Genomic DNA, 18,084 nt, shown 5'->3' with positions numbered 1-18,084 from the left:
TTGACAGCAGATTCAATCCCACTGATCGAATCTGCTGTCGATCGGCGGGTAATCGGCCTAGTATATGGACAGCTTTAAACATCAGGTGTGCAAGTTTCTGCCCAGGTCGGAACTAGGTAGAACTGGGTCAGACTATAGCATAACCCTCACTGACAAGTAATTACAGGCATAAAATACTTTCCTGTCAGTAAATGGCTTTTTGGAGCAGGAAAGAGATAAAAAAAATGGTCAATAATTCATTGATTTGAGCTCTAGCATACTTAAATAAGGGTGTCATTGAGCAGAGGCAAACAGTAACAGTAAAACAGTAAAACTTAAAAACGAGATTTAAATGTAAAATGAAACTGGGATATCTAAAAAAAAGTCATTTTTAGGAGAAGGAGGATTGATACAATTGTTTTTCTCCTCAGTTTATTTTCACCTCAGATGTCCTTTAACTCAGGCGTGTTTTTTTAAAGAACACTTGCACTGAGAGGGAAATAGAGGCTGACATATTTAGTTCTATTTAAACAATACCAGTTGCCTGGCAGCCCTGCTAATCTCACGGACTGCGGTAGCATCTGAATAATACACCTGAAATGAGCATATGGCTAATCCATTCAGACTTCAGTCTGAAACATCTGATCTGCATGCTTGTTCAGCATCTGTGGTTGAAACTATTAGAGGCAGAGGATCAGCAGGACAATTAGGCAATTTACATTGTTTAAAGCGTTTTACACAGGACAGAAGGGACATATAGAGAAATGCACCCTGTATGTATTTAGAGACTTTAACCTGTCTATTTCCCTCTCATCTGTGACTAAGCATAAGTTGTAATTTGATCCCTCAGTCAGCTGTGTCAGCTGGCTACCTCCACAGAGCAGATAATTTGTAAACACAGGATGTTAACCCTATGTCTGCTTCCATGAAAGCAGGAAGTAGACACACTGCAGATTTATTGCAGGATTTGTATCAGCTGTAACAAAGAAATGTTTTTCTTTAATGGTATTATGCTGTTGCGTATCTTTTAGAGCAGAGAGGAAGTTCTGAGCTCAGGTCCGCTTTAGAAGGAAATAAGTATGGCAGCCTCCACATCCCTCTCAGTTCAGGTGTACCTTAAAGCGGATCCGTGATGAAAAACTAACAAGTAACTTGTCTATATATCTTATCTAAAGTTTAGATAGTTTAGAAAGTTTACACAAGCAAATCCAGCTGCAAACAGCTTCAACAGTTTATGCTTATTAATTCCTGTGATACGATGACAGCAGCCATGTTTGCTTGTCACACAACACAAAGGCAAGCTGATAGCATCTCCAGCTCTCAGCCTGTGAAAACCTAATTCCCCCTCCTCCTTCCTCCCCTCTGCCTCTGAAATCTCTGTCTAGTAACACCACCCCCTTCTCCTGCCCAGACTTAGCTCCCATAAGCCCTTGCTACCGTGCCAAGGCACTCTGAAAAAGCTGTGGGCGATGCTTGTTTAGTTTATAGGGAATTAGGGTATTAAAACGAAACAAAAAATGTATTTGGCTTGAGGAATGCCCTATAAACTATATGTAAGGAATATAATTATGCAATGAGTAAAAGTTTATCTCGGATCTTAATGCATAGTATGTAACATATCATAATTTTCAATGCATAAAGTTTTGTGTAGTGTGTGTAAGCTATATTAATAATAATAATAATAATAATTATTATTATTATTTTACTACCTGGCTCACTAGATTTGCAGTGCTGACTTTCTGTATCACATGCTAGCGACAAAGCTTTCATCTCTCTTTGGAGCGGTTAACGCTTTCAAAGTGAAGGACGCTATTATGATGAGCTATAATGATCTGTGCTGTGAGGTTCAGGTTGGTAGCAGATTTTGCTTGCAGACTTCTACTGGCAGTCAAAAACAAAAGTGGCATCATTTTGTCTGACAGACACTTCTATTAATATGGTGATCTGTAAAATGTCATTATTTCTGCAGGAAGAACGTTACTTTTCAGGTATTAAAGTGAACCTGAAAAAGTGAAAAGTACAGTACTCAGTAGAGGGATAGTCCAAAGGCTTCCCCATCCTCCTCGAGCCCAAGTAGGGTCTGCAGTGCACCTGCCCAGTAGCTCAAGCGTAATTGTGCTACAGGTCATGGACAGATCATGCTTGTGCATGCGCAGTACGGCTACACAGATGAAAAGAAAAGGGCCCTGGGCAGACACGATGGGGTTAGAGGAGGACATGGGAAGCCTAATTGTAAACCTTTTTCTCCTCACGGGTTTACTTTAAAGTGAACCCGAGTTGGGTCTAAAAGTTTAAAAAAAAAACCATGCTGCCTGGGGGGGGGGGGGGGGGGGGGGGGAAGGGATTGCTGGATCAAGTAGTGCTCATTACCTCCTCTCCCCGCCGCTCCTAGCTCCTTCCATGCCTTGCTTTCAGTCTCATGACCTTTGGGGTCACAATGCTGGAGAAGCACGTGAATGGGGCAGGGAAGAGGCGGGGAGCAGGCAGCGGAGAGCCTGTTAGAAGGCTCTGATAGGCGGGGAAGGGGCGTTTTGCAGGCGTACATTATCCTGTAGCGAGAAGCCCCTTACCCATAGTCTATTAACATCTTAATGTCGACAGACTCCGGGGGGGGGGGGCGCTAGCGGGGCACAGGGGGCACAGAGAGCGGCGAGCAGGGCACGTAGAGGCATGTCCTGCAGATGGGATCATGCCTCTGTGTCATATTTTTAGATTTAATAACCCTCCTTGGGTACTCTTTAAAGGGAACCCAAACTGAGAAGGATATGGATTTTTCCATTTAAAATAATACCAGTTGCCTGACTCACCTGCTGATCCTGTGTCTCTAATACTAGCCACAGCCCCTCAACAAGCATGCATGCTTGTTTCAGGTCAGTGATTCAGCCACTACTGCAGCTACAGAGATCAGCAGGACTGCCAGGCAACTGGTATTGTTTAAAAGGAAACATCCATATCCCTCTCAGTTTAGGTTCTCTTTAAGCCAATCTTTATAAATAGGCCTCTAGGACGTGTGAAAGAGTTCAAAGGAGTGCATACTTATGGTGGCCATACATGTTTCAATTTTTCTGTTTGTTTTTACCCCAATTCAATTAAAACAATCGATTGTGTGAAGAAATCGGGAGAAAATATTTTTTTCCGATCAATGAATTCAATCGAAATTGTCGTTTTTATCAATTAAAATCGATCGTAAAGGTTGGAAAAATCCGATCAATTTTGTCAGAAATTGAATGGTGTGCGGTGGGTTGTATAAAAGTAATTCGACCTAATCTATTTTAAGTTTACATTCAAGAATAAAGAAACTTTGTTTGTCAAAGTGCCACATTAGATAGAATGTATTTCTATAATGTACTAAATGTAGCGTTTTTCATTAATAGTAAATGAGGAATAGATTTGTTAACGTAAGGTACTTTTTCTAACGTTGTTTGTGTTGAGTGCCTTTATACACATCAGTGATGGCACAGAGCAGATCCATAGCATTTAGAAATGGAAATATATATATTATTACATTCTTTAATCGATTGTTTGTGTCGTGATTGTACCAAACAAAATTACACATACGTGTGTGGTACATTGGTTACAAGAGTCTAATTTTTCATTTGAGCAAAAAAAATGAAAAAAAAAAACGATCAAAATTGTTAAATTAAAAAAAAAATGTTTTTAAATGGTAATGTGTGTGGCCAAGTCTTATGCAAGTATGCAGTACAACATAGCAGGCTTTGATGACACACCCAGTATAAGGGTTCATTTATGCTTCTGCTTTTTATGTACTGTTTCTAGGCGTATTTTACAGCACACAGACTGCACCTTACAAACATGCAGAATACTTAATTGTTGTTAGGATTCTTCCCTAATATGTATGAGGCCTCAACAGTAAACACTTTGCCAAATGTCAGTGATCTTTAAGCAAAGGATTTTCCCAGCTAATATGATAGCATGATGAGACTCACTGAAATAGTGTGTAATTATGTAATTAGGATGAACGCATTAACACACTCTCCTCTCTGCACATTGGTATGGTGTACATGTGAAGCTTAAACTCTAGACCAGTGGTGCCAACATGTTTTTAGTTTCTGAGCTACTTGAAAATGACCAAGGTTAAACTAAACCTGAACTGTAAAAAAAATAAAAATGAATCATCACCTTAGAGGGACTGACACTGACAGCCATAAAATCAAACTCCAACTACGTAAAGCTCTGCGCTTATTAGGTAGCCTACATCATAACCCTGCATTGCAAGCATCCCAATATAATAATAAATGTATCTGCTCTGCTGTAAGAAATCTTATTTCAGTCTCCACTGGGTATTTTCTTGTACATAACCAGAGAGAGGCAAATGAAAAAAAAAGCTCAGTGGGGAAGAGGGCGGGCAATGCATATACCATTTCAAGACAGAGGAGACAGAGAAGAAAAAAAAGTAAGGGAGGAAATGACATAATGATTGGCTTCAGTCAGAGGCAGTAGAGATGGAAAATGTCTGGAATAGTTTTCTCTTTATTTACTGAATTGAAAAATTTGTGGGGCGAGGGTATGATGAACATGTCCTCAGAAAGGTCAGTGAGGAAATTAAGACCCTTGATAGGCAGAGTCTATGTGTTCTAAAGGTGCAAAAAAAAGTCAGTTTGCATTCCATTTGTATGCGATTATGGCCATATGTCTGAGAAGGTCAAGTCTCTGGTGCGGAAGTTCTAGCTGATCCTTAATCAGAATCCCAACTTTGGTAAATTATTCAAGTAGCCTCCATTTTTTGTGTATCGCAGAGGTAGGACCATAAGGAATTGGGTCTGTGGGTCTGACATTGCAATAAAAGAAAAGGTGGTGGTGCCTAAAAAGAAGGTACAGTGCCCTTCATGGGTTGCAATTGCTGCAGTGCTATATGGAAAAGGAATCACATCAGCCATCTTTCCTCTGGTGAAAAGGTGTACATCAAGGGCCCTATGTTGTGTATGGTTTAAAGTGCCCTTGTGGCCTTGTTTACATCAGCAAGACGGAAAGGGCAGTGAAACAGCAAATTCAAGAACACAAGAGGCGTATAACTAATCTGGCAAAGTAAAAAAAAGAGTATGAGACATCTGTTTCTCACCAGTGCATCTCTTTGCAGCATTCGGTTACCCAGGTAAGATGGTTTGTGCTGGAGGCAGTTCCGGATTTACCTCAGTGGACCCTATAGGCACAGATGTCCTGGCACCTTAGACTTTGCTCCTTTGGAATCTACAAACCCCCACTGAACCGTACCACAAGCGTGCTGGCTGTCCCAGCTGTCACTTCTCCCTTACATCCCTTGCCCATCCTAGCTACAGGTGACCCTTAGTATTAGGTAGCCAGAGGTACCCTCAATGTTAGTAGCTAGAGTTCCCCCCAGGTATTAAGTAGCTAAAGGAACCTCAATATGAAGCAGCTAAAGATGTCCCCAAGTATTAGGTAGCTAGAAGTGCCCCTGACTGAAGGGAGACCGTCAGTTGAATGCCGAGAGCAGGTTGAGCAATCTCTTGTTTACTATCTTATTGGGACTCTGTGTAGAGAGGGAAGCACCCGGAGAGGGGAGTGGGCCGCCTTTCCATTATCTGGCGCCTGTAGGCACATGCCTACAGTGCCTAATGGTAAATCTGGCCCTGGCTGAAGGGGGTTCCTGATTCCTCAAGAGAAGCCGATAGGAAAAAACTCTTGTTGCAGCATGAAGCAAGGTGGATTAAGAAATGTATTTGTGTACAGTATACCCCAATGGTTTAAATGAATGCTTGATTCTGAAATGTTTTCTTTGATTCTCTTTTCTAGGTAATATGGTGGACTATCAATGAATATCTCGAACAGGACTGTTTTGAAACTTGTATTTGGTTTTGTATGAAAATTTTAATTGAATTACATGTTCTGGGAGATGCACTCCTCAGTGATTTGCTGGAGTAGACACTTTGGGCTTGATTCACTAAACCGAAACTCAAATATCACACCTTATCAAAGATCACACCTTATGAAAAGATATCACACCTTATCAAAGTTATCACACCTTATCAAGAGATATCACACCTTATCAAAATTATCACACCTTATCAAAGTTAACATGCCTTATCAGAGTAGCAAACCAAGCACTACAAACTTATGTCTGCTAATTGGCAATGGCACTCGTCCTGCCCTGAGCCATTGCAGGTTCGTAGCGCTCGCTATGCTACTCTGATAAGGCATGTTAACTTTGATAAGGTGTGATATCTTTTCATAAGGTGTGATATTTGAGTTATCACGGTTTAGTGAATCAAACCCCTTGTGTGTAGATCCCTAGATAGATGTAATGGTTAGTTTAAATTTTATATTCAGTAATGTTGTTGGTCATGTGATGTAATTGCATATGCATTTTCTCTTGTGGGTGGGTATAAAGGTGTCACCTGGATGAGGGGCAGTACACCTGAGGAAGGGCAACACCCGAAACATGTTGTGTGTACCTCTGTATTCTCTCAATACAGTCTGAATTGCTGAAGCCATTGGTGTGCCGTCTCCATTTGTTTCGTTCTACTTACCAACCTTACCTGTGGGGAGGTTGTTGGGTCTTCACATTTTTTACAGATCAATCTACTATACCACTTCTTACTGAGAACATGTGGAACAGGGACATGGAGAGGACTCCCTACTACACAAACCACGTCATGGTGCAGTGCACACAATGCACAGCCAATAGCGGGGCAGTCTGTTGTGACCCCACACATTACACTGAGTAGGCCAGCACTCAGAAATCCCATAGTTTTTCTCCAAACTGTAAAAACTGAGCAACTCAACTGCACCAGAGAGGAAAGACAGGTGGCTACACTTTCACATTATTGACTGAGTATGTGAGTTGAGACATAATATGATGGAACAACAACAAACAAGGACAATATTCAAAATGGAATTTAACTTACGTAGAAGATATTCAGCACTATCGTGATCGTAATCTGTGTCTTCAGGAAAATGATTTATTTTCACACACACTCCTCTTCTTTGTCCTAAATGTATATTAAAAAAAATAATTAGATTGCAGTTCCTCGAAGCATGACAGATATATTGGGGAAGAAACTGACGGGCCATATATGGATACAACATATCTTACAGGACTCTTTGCAGTCAGGACCAGACCACTAACTTCTACTGAATACCCACGTCTGAGATCTGAGTTTGAAAGCTAAACACTCAATGGGAAGAATTCAGCAAACTACAGTTGGACCCCTTTTACAGTTGCATTGCAAGTGTGTGTTGCGTTAGCTTGTTTTACTGGAGGGTAACGCAAAGGCAATGAAAGGTAACGGGGACTAGCTCACTTACAGCGTCACGTTGAGCCACAAGTTTCTGATAAAAGTAAGCAGTGCATTGCCATATGACTTCTGCGGCTACACAGTGGTGGCGGAGGTCATTGGAATCAATTTTATCAATGGGAGCGTGGTGCGTAGAGATGGCCCGAACAGTTTGCCGGCGGACAGTTCCTGGCGAACTTCCCCTGTTTGCGGCGAACATATGCCTTGTTCGTCCTGCCTCCTATACATCATCATGGAGCCAAACTTTGATCCCTAACCTCACAGTCAGCAGACACATGGCAGCCAATCAGATAGCACCCCCTCCTGGACCCCCAATCCCCCCATCAAAAAGCAGTGCGGTGGCCATATTGGATTCATTCTCTGCTGGCTGCTGATTGTTAGTGAGAGGAGGGTCAGACTGGCTGCAGATAGGTAGAGAAAGCATTAGCTAGGCCTGTGTTCTTGTTCCTCACTTGCTGTGAAAGCATCCCAAATTGTCCTTTTGAGGGCTCACTGACACCCAGAGCTGTGCACACTACTGCTATTGTTGCTAGATTAAGTTGCAGGCACATTACCACTCCGACTTTGCGTCAACTCCGTAATTTTTGGTCGGACTTTTGGCAAGGATCCCCCTCTGGCATGCCACAGTCCAGGTGTAGGTTTTAAAATTTGCCTGCCCATTGAAGTCTATGGCAGTTCGCCGGCTTCGCACGTTTGCGAACATTTGCGAAAGTTCGCTGTTTCGCGAATGTAAAATTTGATGTTTCCTGTCCAGCAGGGAGTACGTCACTGAGCGGGGGAGGGAGGGGCATACTTTATGCACCTAACCCTGTTGGAGAACTCTACCACAGAGTCATATGTTAGTAATTTTTTTTTGCGTTGCGGTGGGTTGCGGGGGCATCGCATCCCAACTGCAACGCAAAACTTAGAAGTAAAACCAGCCTAAAGTTGAAGTGCTCAGCTTTACCACAATGTTATGTTTGTGCCAATTGTGTAATACGCATTACCCTACTTGAAATAAAGTAGATTGTTAACTTTTCAATCATGTTTTGATTGCCTTGTTTTAAAACCATTGGGATTGATATACATACAGTACATTGATGTTTGAAAGCTAGAGTTCTGCTATAGTATTTGCTTGCTATAGCCATAGCTGTAATTAAGCTGGTGCTGCCCAAATTACTGCACCAGAGCCGCTATAGCCGCAATTTTTACAGCAGCCTATGGCGGTGCCCACATTATCAGATGCGATCTACAACTAAATTAACTGATTCGATCCAGCATTACCGCAGTACATCAGCACCTTAGTGTTTGGCGAGTGTGCAATCCTTCTATTACTGCTACCATTTGAGTGTCATATACATTTTGGAAGTGCACTTTTGAGTCTCAATATGCTGTATCGTTATAGTATATAACATTATGGACTTGATTCACAACAGTGTGCTAACTGTTAGCACGGCCGTTTTTGCGCGATCGCGAATTTTCGTGCGCATTTAAACGGTTTTACACAGAAACGAGAATAGTTGCGCGAAATCGTTATCGTTTTGTGCGTGAAAATTCGCGTTTGCACGCAAAAACGCTTAATTGCACGCAGAAAATTTGCGATCACCCGCAAACGCGAAAATTCGCGCGAAAACGGCCGTGCTAACAGTTAGCACTCTTTTGTGAATCAAGCCCTATGTGTGCAACAGACTGCTGTCTGTGACTGCATAGAGATCTAAACATAGTTGGCTGTTAAATGAGAACATTTTCACTTTCAATTAGTTTTCATTATTTTGGCATACATTTTTAGGAACAGGGGCGTAACTAGACATCACTGGGCCCCCCTGAAAAACTTTGGATGCCTTCCCCCCTGCACACTGAATAGGGAACTGTCTACAAATCTTTGTCTACAAAACTGTGTATGATTCGTTATCAATGGCTGAGGACATGCAGTCATTAGAACAATTGTGCAGTGAGCAGAACGTTTTTTTCTCTCCTTGCCCTTAGTTGTCAGTCTCTCAGAACTCCCTGTGGCTTCTGGGTGCCCCAGCGGCTGCATCCCTTGCAGGGTCTATTGTTACGCCCCTGTTTAGGAATACTTTATTTAAAGGACATTCGAGGCGGAAAAAAAACCCTGAGATAAACAATTGTATCTGTCCTCCTACTTCTAAAAATGACTTTTAAAGTTATCCCGCAGTTTTATTTTATATTTGAATCAACTTTTTAAGCTTTTACTGATTCATGGCCTTTTCGCAATGAAACATTAATTGAAGTATGCCAGGGCTAAAATATATGAACTATTGACCCTTTTTGTATCTCTTTCCTGCTCTTAGAAGCCATTTACTGCCACAAAAGTGTTTTATGGCTGCAATTCCTCATCAGTGAGGGTTACGCTAGAGTCCGACCCAGTCCCGACCCGGACAGGAAATGCCACTTACATACCTGATTTTAACTCTTTCAGGCAGAGAAAGAAAAAGAGGAACACAGCCTAGTTATTTGTGTGCTAGGCACTGTACATACCCATGTCTATCTCATCATGTCACATGTCACCTCGGGTATCCTTTAACAATATTCACACAGTAGTTGGTACAGATCTCCTTAAAGTTATGTGAGAGTGCAGGTTTTAGGAACCACTATTAAAGAAATAAGAAGGTTAAAGGACAACTGAAGCGAGAGGGATATGGAGGCTGCCATATTTATTTCCTTTCAAACAACACCAGTTGCCTGGCAGCCCTGCTGATCCTCTGCCTCTAATACTTTTAGCCATAGCCCCTGAACAAGCATATGCAGATCAGGTGTTTCAGACATTATTGCCAGATCTGACAAGATTAGCTGCATGCTTGTTCCTGGTATAATTTAGACCAGGGGTCTCAAACTCAATTTACCTGGGGGCCGCAGGAGGCAAAGTCAGGATGAGGCTGGGCCGCATAAGGGAATTAATCAATCAGCAGCTCCCGCGCTGATTAAGCGGCAATGCCGCCTCTGCCCGCTCCTTCACAGAGAGCTGCGCCGCGATTTTGTTGTCAGGAGGGGCAGAGCTGAAGCTGAAAGCTGTTACTTATTTGGACTGAGCAAATATTCTATTCCTCCTTTTGAGGCTCTGAAATGAACATTTTAGAGCAGCAATTCCTGATTTAGAAGTGGAGTGCCTGGTTGTTGTGCTTTCCCTATTGATTTGAGACTTGAGAATTAATGACCCGGAACCAGCATGCACATTAAGCCTACTGCCGTAAGAGACTTCCAATCCAAAGTATCCTGGTGATTTTGTCAGGATGAGATGATAGGCTGGATGATAGATACATACACCTTCAGTTGTTATCTATGCAAAAGAGCTTCTCTGAGCACTTTGACCCAACTTAGGAAGAAGACAGTCCCGTTTCCTGACGCACTTAAAAAAACAAGAAACTAAGAAACAGTGAGAGACGGCTTCAGATAAGGTTTTACTGCAGGAAAGTTCAAAGGTTCATTATTTCTGTTTTGTTTTATAGTTTGAGAGCTCGTTCACACTAGAGGTGTTTTCTGATTTTATTAAGCGCTGGCGATTTTCAAAATCGCCTTGAAAGCTCTTGTGCAATGATTTTCTATGAGAGAGTTCACCTCTAAACGGTTCGTTTCCGATCTGCTCAGCAAAGCGGCCTGGAAAATTTTGAGGCGGTTCCACCTCAGTGAAATATATAGTATAGGCAAAATGCAAAGCGCTCACAAAATCGCTTTGTGCAACAATTGCGTTTTTAACAATAAATACATTGTATTTATTATTTTCCGGTTGAAAGAGTTCACTTCCTGACTTGCGTCAGGGAATGAATTACAAAACCGCTTGGAAAAAGCGCTTTTAACAAAAATGCATCGACCACCAGGGGTGCTCGGATACCCCTTTTTAAAATCCGAATTGATTCGGATCAGGATACCCAAATCGGATATCCAAATCCAAACTTTTTGATATCCGAGTAAACTAGGATATCCGAACCCAATATCCGGCCGGATTCGGATATCTGGATAGAAAACCGGAAGTGACCTGAAAATGGCTTAAAATGCTTCCAAAGGTCTCTTCAAATGGCAAAACCCCTTTCGGATCTCTTTCTTTCTCTCTCTCTCTCTCTCTCTCTCTCTCTCTCTCTCTCTCTCTCTCTTTCTCTCGACCTGGACGCCTTCAAAGGGATTTTTGCCATTGAAGGTGATTTTGGCTTCTGCTCGGATATCTGAACTAACTATTAGCCCGGATTTCGGATTTCAAATAGGAAAACCGAGTTTGCTCGGATAGTCTATTCGGATTTTAAAAAATATCCGAATTGCCATTCAAAGTTCGGACAGTGGAAAAAGTTTGGATTATCTGGGTAGTTCGGATACCCGAAATCTTGCTGAGCACCACTGTCACCCACCCAAGCGCCGGGAAAGGAAAAAAATGCCTAAAAAAACTGCCAACGCAAATGGACACGCTATCGGAACGCAAAGGGAAGGAGGCCTAAATGACAGAGTGTGCTTTTAAACTGCATCTGTGACAGAATGATGCAATGCTATAAAGAAAAACAAAAAGCTGTATAACTGAAAATAAAAATATCAGACTTTTTTTGTTTTGTTAGTAATGTTCTATTCATTATCCGTACTACACATACAAATCATTATATAAGTTTAAGTATATATGTTTAAGTGTCTATCAGGTCCCAGCAAAATTAATTTGTCATGAGATAGTTTTTTAAAGTGGCCCTAAACTGTATATTCCAAAGTGAAAAAGAGGCGTATCTATTGGGGAGTAGCCCTTGCAACCGCAGAGGGGCCCCAGAGCTGCGAGCGGGACCCAACTACTAACCTTCCCTTCCTCCGGTCTATATATCAGATCAGGTGTGTTTGTAGCTACACTGGTAATAGGTATGAAGATTATGATGTCCACACTTGTTTAACCACTTCACAACTGAGGGGTTTTACCCCTTGAGCACCAGAGCAATTTTCACCTTTCAGCGCTCCTTCCATTCATTCGTCTATAGCTTTATTATTACTTATCGCAATTAAATGAACTATATCTTGTTTTTTTCGCCACCAATTAGGCTTTCTTTAGGTGGGACATTATGCCAAGAATTATTTTATTCTAAATGTGTTTTAATGGGAAAATTGGAAAATAATGTGAAGAAAAAATCATTATTTTTCAGTTTTCGGCCATTATAGGTTTTAAATAATGCATGCTACTGTAATTAAAATCCATGAAATTTATTTGCCCATTTGTCCCGGTTATTACACCGTTTAAATATGTCCCTATCACAATGTTTGGCGCCAATATTTTATTTGTAAATAAAGGTGCATTTTTTTCAGTTTTGCATCCATCCCTAATTACAAGCCTATAGTTTATTAAGTAACAGTGTTATACCCTCTTGACATAAATATTTAAAGAGTTCAGTCCCTAAGGTAACTATTTATGTATTTTTTTATTGTAATTAAATGCTTACAGGGAGTTCAGTGAGGGTGGGAAACTTTTATTTTTTTCACAATGATCACGCTGCTTCTCATAAAAGCAGCCGATCATTGCTGGGGGGCTTAGATCAACGAACGGGAACAGTTTTTCCCGTTCATTGATCTCCGATCAGCGGCCGGTGGCGGGCACGAGCGCGGGAGCGTGCGCACGAGCGAGCGGGAGCGCTGATATCTACGCCCCTGGTGGGGAAGGGGTGGAAAAAGGGGCGTAGATATCCCTACCTGCGGTGGTAAAGTGGTTAATGACCATTGCAAGATGGGTCACCAAGGGTAGGCAAAAGAAAAGGTGTGAACAACATTGGAGGGCTCCATCAAAGTATTGCTGGGGAACCTCATAATTTGTAGTTTCACTCCTGGATGTTTGACTGAAGTTTGACTGGATTTGTCACATGCTTGTTTCAGGTGTGTGATTCAGACACTACTGATGCATAATTGATTTGCAGGATGCCAGGCAACTGGTATTGTTTTAAAGGAAATAAATATGGCAGCCTCCATATCCCTCTCACTGCAGGTGTCCTATAAGGACAGTACCTTTTAGGCCACACCTACTTGGTTACTCTAACAGAAACTTTTCACCCATATAAGACATTTTCTTAGCAGTCTCCGCAAGGGCAGAAAAAACATCTTTACAGTTTTCAGGAAGGGGTGTGTCCAGAGTTGGATTAGGATGTAATGGGGCACTAGGCAAGGTAGTAGATGTGGGGCCCCTTTGCAGTCCTTTTTGGTAAGCTGAAGTGGAGAGAGGTCAAAGAAGGTGGCAGGTAGTCCCCTTGACATCCACTAGGCCCCAAGCACCTGCCTAGGTTGCCTGGTGGATAGTCCTGCTCTGGGTGTGGCTAACCAACAAAACCTGTATTTTGTGGCACAGAAAGTATATTTTTGTTCATGCTACTCTACTATAACTTCTGCTGACAACGTGGCTTTTATTTTTACACTTCAGATCTACTCACCCACCTACTCTTATAATGCCCATACACGGTACAATAAAAATGCTCGATTTTCCTGTTTATTTGACCAAAACGCTTGAATCGAACGAAACTCAAAAAAAAAAAATCGTTTTTTTTTTTTCAACAAAAGCGAACGATTATCCTGTTTTTTCTGTAAAAATCCGATCGGACATGTTGGAAAAATCATTATATTGGTCTAACGGAATAATCGAAGGAAATGATCTAATCGGAAAATAAATGAAAAAATTGTGCCATGTATGGGCACTATTAGCTCTAGTAATTTCCATCTCCCTGCCCATCTAGCTAGGCACACAATAATATAGCAATACAAAAGCACAATATAAATTCAGCAGATAATCATCATAGCAGAAGTATGGCCATTGCAGCGGATATTTTATTTTTTCAGCCATTTGCAGAGTAATTTAAGACATGTCTAGCTGTGTTCTCAGAGCCTAATGTGAGCTGAATGTGAAATCACAAGAATGCCCCAAGTTGCATAATAGATATTCATGGGCTTATTTGTATTGTGTTATGTTCATAATTTAAATTGATATACAGTGTGTGCAGCATAAACTCTCCTGTTCATTATTCTGCTCATCGACGTAGCGTAAAACAATTGTATTGAAATTAATAAGAATACCACAGAGTTTTGATAATTCTTAGACTAGGTGTTACGGTTTTGCTATTTGCGGAAGCAGACTTGTAAAACATCTGGGGCTTGATTCACTAAGACAAATAGCATGCCTTATCAGAGTTAACAAGCCTTATCCGAGTTAACAGGCCTTATCAGAGTAAGAATAGCGAGCGCTATGAACTTATGCCTGCTAATTGGCAATTTGGCAATGACGAGAGCTCCACTACTTGTCCTGCCCTGAGCCGCTGCGGGTCCAATCACTTTAACCTCCTTGTCGGTAACCCCGAACGTAGTTCGGGGTAAGCCGCGCAGGAGGTTTTCTCCGGCCCTGCTGGGCCGATTTGTTAAATTTTTTTTTTTGCTGCACGCAGCTAGCACTTTGCTAGCTGCGTCAGCACACCGATCGCCACCGCCCCGCGCTCGATCGCCGCTATCCGTGCGCTCCCCCCTAGACCCAATCAGTGCCAGGCAGCGCTGAGTGGTGGTTCAGGACTCCCAATGACGTCCCACGTCATCCCGCCCCGTTGCCATGGCGACGGGGGAAGCCCTCCAGGAAATTCCGTTCTTTGAACGGGATTTCCTGATCGGAGATCGCCGAAGGCGATCGAAGCGGGCGGGGGGATGCCGCTGAGCAGCGGCTATCATGTAGCGAGCCCTGGGCTCGCTACATGATATAAAAAAAAAAACTGCTGCGCTGCCTCCTGGCCAAATTTTTTATACTGCCAGGGGGTTAACCTCCCTAGCATTCTGGACGAGCTGAGCTCGTCCAGAGACGCTAGAGGGCACCGCTCAGGCCCCACTGGGCCAATTTTGATAATTTTTTTTTCAAACACGCAGCTAGCACTTTGCTAGCTGCGCGTTTGCCCTGATCGCTGCAGCTCGCCGCCGATCCGCCACTACCCGACGCGTAAGAGGCCCCCCCCCCCCCGCAGACCCCACCGCCAGGCTGCACTTTGGGGTGGATCAGAAGTCCCTGTGACGTCACAACGTTCATGACGTCGATGACGTCACTCCGTTCGTATTGCCCCGGTATTTAGGGGGTTTAAATACAGCGTTCTGCCATAGGGATGAGGCGCTTTAGTACTGGTGATATTGCAGAACATAAATGTCAAATAAAAATAGGATTATTATAAGGCTTCAGACACTTTAAATGCTCTCTGACATTTTTCTCGTTAGTTCAGGTTGCAGGTTAGCCTTAATTCACAGATGCGTGTAGGCAGGGCCAGATTTGTGGGAAGGCCGATTAGGCCTGTGCCTACGGCGGAGCCAAGGAAGGGGCAGGTTTACAAACAAGCAGTCAACCTGCCAACCAGTGTCCTCACAGCTGCCAACACCATTCCTCATAATAATGAAGTGCCGTGTTTGTCTGCAGCCGCCCCCTGCTTAGCTCTACACACAGGAGGATGTCTCTGTGTGCGCAGCAGCAGAGGCTACAGACAGGGTACAGAGCAGGCCGGGCAGCTTTACTAATCTGAGCGTGACAGGAGCAGCGGCTGTATCACTGAAGCCATGTCCGCTGCCACTGTCATTCTCTTAGACATCAAATGTTAAGGCTGCCCCACCCCCGCTTCCTCCCCCTTGCTTGTGTGCCCGGGCCACCTGAAGCACGCAGGAGCCCCGTGTTCAGCAGATACTAAAGTGACAAGAGGCTCTACTCCTCACCTCAGCCTCTTTTCCACATGGCTGAACTGAAGGAATGTATGGCTGCCGGTGCACCTAGTCTCACATGATCCAGCTGTAAGGAAGTGAGAGAGCACGTCGTATTTCAGTGGAGGAAGGGCCCCTGGACAGTGTGAGTTGATGAAGATGTACACATTCCTGAGATTTCTTCCAGTTCCCCATAGTGTTCTTGTTCTTGCCACTTAGTTCCTTAGGACTCCTCTCATATTACTGTCACCACTCCTAAAAAGCTGTGACTGGGAACAGCACAGGCACATGCAATGACCTGTGTGCACAGCACCTCCACAATCAAGCTCTTCAGCATCTGTGCATGACAGCCACAACCAGTAATGTTCTGTGCATGTGTGATTTACATTATTTATGAACTACGCAAGAGCAGAACACTCTGGGCCACAGCCGTCTTGCCGCTTGGAAGCATTATTTAGGAGATTGCATGCACCAGTCGCAGCTTTTTAAAGGAGAGGTCCAAGGGAAAATCAAAATCCACTTACCATGGGCTTCCTCCAGCCCCTGGCAGCCATCCTGTGCCCTCGCCGCAGCTCCGGTGGCTCCCGGTCTCCTCCGCTGCAGAAGCCGACCTCGGCAGGTTGGCTTCTTGTGCACTCTACTGTGCGGGTCACGTGGTCTAGCTGAAGTCATCAGGTATGTACTGCGCAGGCGCAGAACTACTGCGCCTGCGCAGTACATAAATGATGACGTCAGCTAGACCACGTGACCCACGATTCTAAGACAAATACTAATAAAAGATTTATACATACCTTGGGCTTCCTCCAGCCCCCTCCACAATGATCGCTCCCTTCTAGTTCTCCCGTTAGCAGCCCATAAGTTTGGCCTGTCTGCGCATGCGCTGTGTGGCTCCATGTGCCCCCCCCCCCATCTTGCAGTAGTACTGCGCAGGCTCAGAGTGCTTCTGGCCACAGAAGCGTGGCAGGGTGCGCACAGTGCTATCAGGGCTACTAACGGGAGAATGAGGAGGCGGAGGACGGCGGCGTGGGAGCGATCCGAATGGATGGGGCGGGAGGAAGCCCTGAGAATGTATACATTTTATGCACATTATTATTTGTCTCAGGGTCACTTTAAAACAATACACTTTTACTTACCTGGGGCTTCTTCCAGCTCCCCGTAGTTCGTGAGGCCCCACAGCATTCTCTGGGCCCCTTTCATTCTCCCACTGGCAGCTCTGTAAGTTTGGCACTCTGACTGCGCACGCACATCCTATTCACACACCCTTCCCAAGTATGCCCCCATTCCATCCTGGTCTAATAACCCACACTGTGGCCCCCAGTTCTGGTCCTCCCATCCCCTAATACAGGGGTGGAAGGCGGGTAATTTGGTTGCCTACACCAAGGGGAGGCAGTCATACTGCTGCCCAAGACCCTCTTCCTTGCCTGTGTGTACACGCACTGTACTGTGTATGTGCAAGTACATTCCCAGTAGCACAAAGCAGATTGTGCAAAGAGGAAAAGGCCATGCACAAGTGGCTTTGTGCTACTGGGAATGTGCAGACCATACTAGTGCATGACCAGTACAATTAGGCTTATACACAAAGGGAAGTTCAGCCTCGAGGAAGAAGAGGGCACCAAGCAGCAGTGGTCGGGTCTGAATATGCTCAGAGGGACCCAGCAATGGAACAGTGGGTCCCAGGAGGATCTACTATGGTATGGTTCACTTTAAGGCTATATGTTTGGGGGACAAGTGTGTGTAAGTTGAGGGATGGGGTTAGTTAAGATGCTGTTGGTCAGATTGGTCAGGGGGCGGATGGTGACAGTGGGCCTTGGGCAGTAAAAATTAGAAATCCAGCCCTGCGTGTAGCTGCAAGTTAACAGCTGAAACTGGCATAATCATACAATGAGAATATAATCTTCCAAACAGTCATCGCTAGGGATATCAAATCTAACCCAAAAAAGTTTTACAAGTACATCAACTCTAAAAAAAGAAAGGTTGACTGTATAGGACTCCTAAAGGATGAGGGTGGGAACTCAATAATGGATGACCAAGGTAAGGCAGAGTTATTAAATGCTTTCTTTGCTTCTGTCTTCACAAAGGAAACAGCACTGTTGCAAATTACAGAGGCAGAAGAGTCTCAATCTTCTAACTGTAATATTAAATACCGTATATACTCGCAAGCAAGCCGACCCGCATGTAAGCC

The 18,084-nt window shown here is 43.6% G+C and overlaps 1 protein-coding gene across 1 annotated transcript in view; it reads right to left on the bottom strand.

Moving 5' to 3' along the window:
• The window catches only part of CACNG8 (calcium voltage-gated channel auxiliary subunit gamma 8), a 50,672-nt gene that overhangs the window by 28,597 nt on the left and 3,991 nt on the right, over nucleotides 1-18,084 (bottom strand). Inside the window, exon 2 of the mRNA XM_068242986.1 lies at nucleotides 6,864-6,947. Within this exon, the coding sequence (XP_068099087.1) occupies nucleotides 6,864-6,947 (84 nt within the window). The remainder of the gene's footprint in view (nucleotides 1-6,863; nucleotides 6,948-18,084) is intronic.

This window comes from Hyperolius riggenbachi, chromosome 6 (genome assembly GCF_040937935.1).
Source record: "Hyperolius riggenbachi isolate aHypRig1 chromosome 6, aHypRig1.pri, whole genome shotgun sequence".
NCBI classification, from domain to species: Eukaryota; Metazoa; Chordata; class Amphibia; order Anura; family Hyperoliidae; genus Hyperolius; species Hyperolius riggenbachi.
Note: the sequence above shows the minus strand (reverse complement) of the source record. Positions and strands in the feature narration are given on the sequence as shown.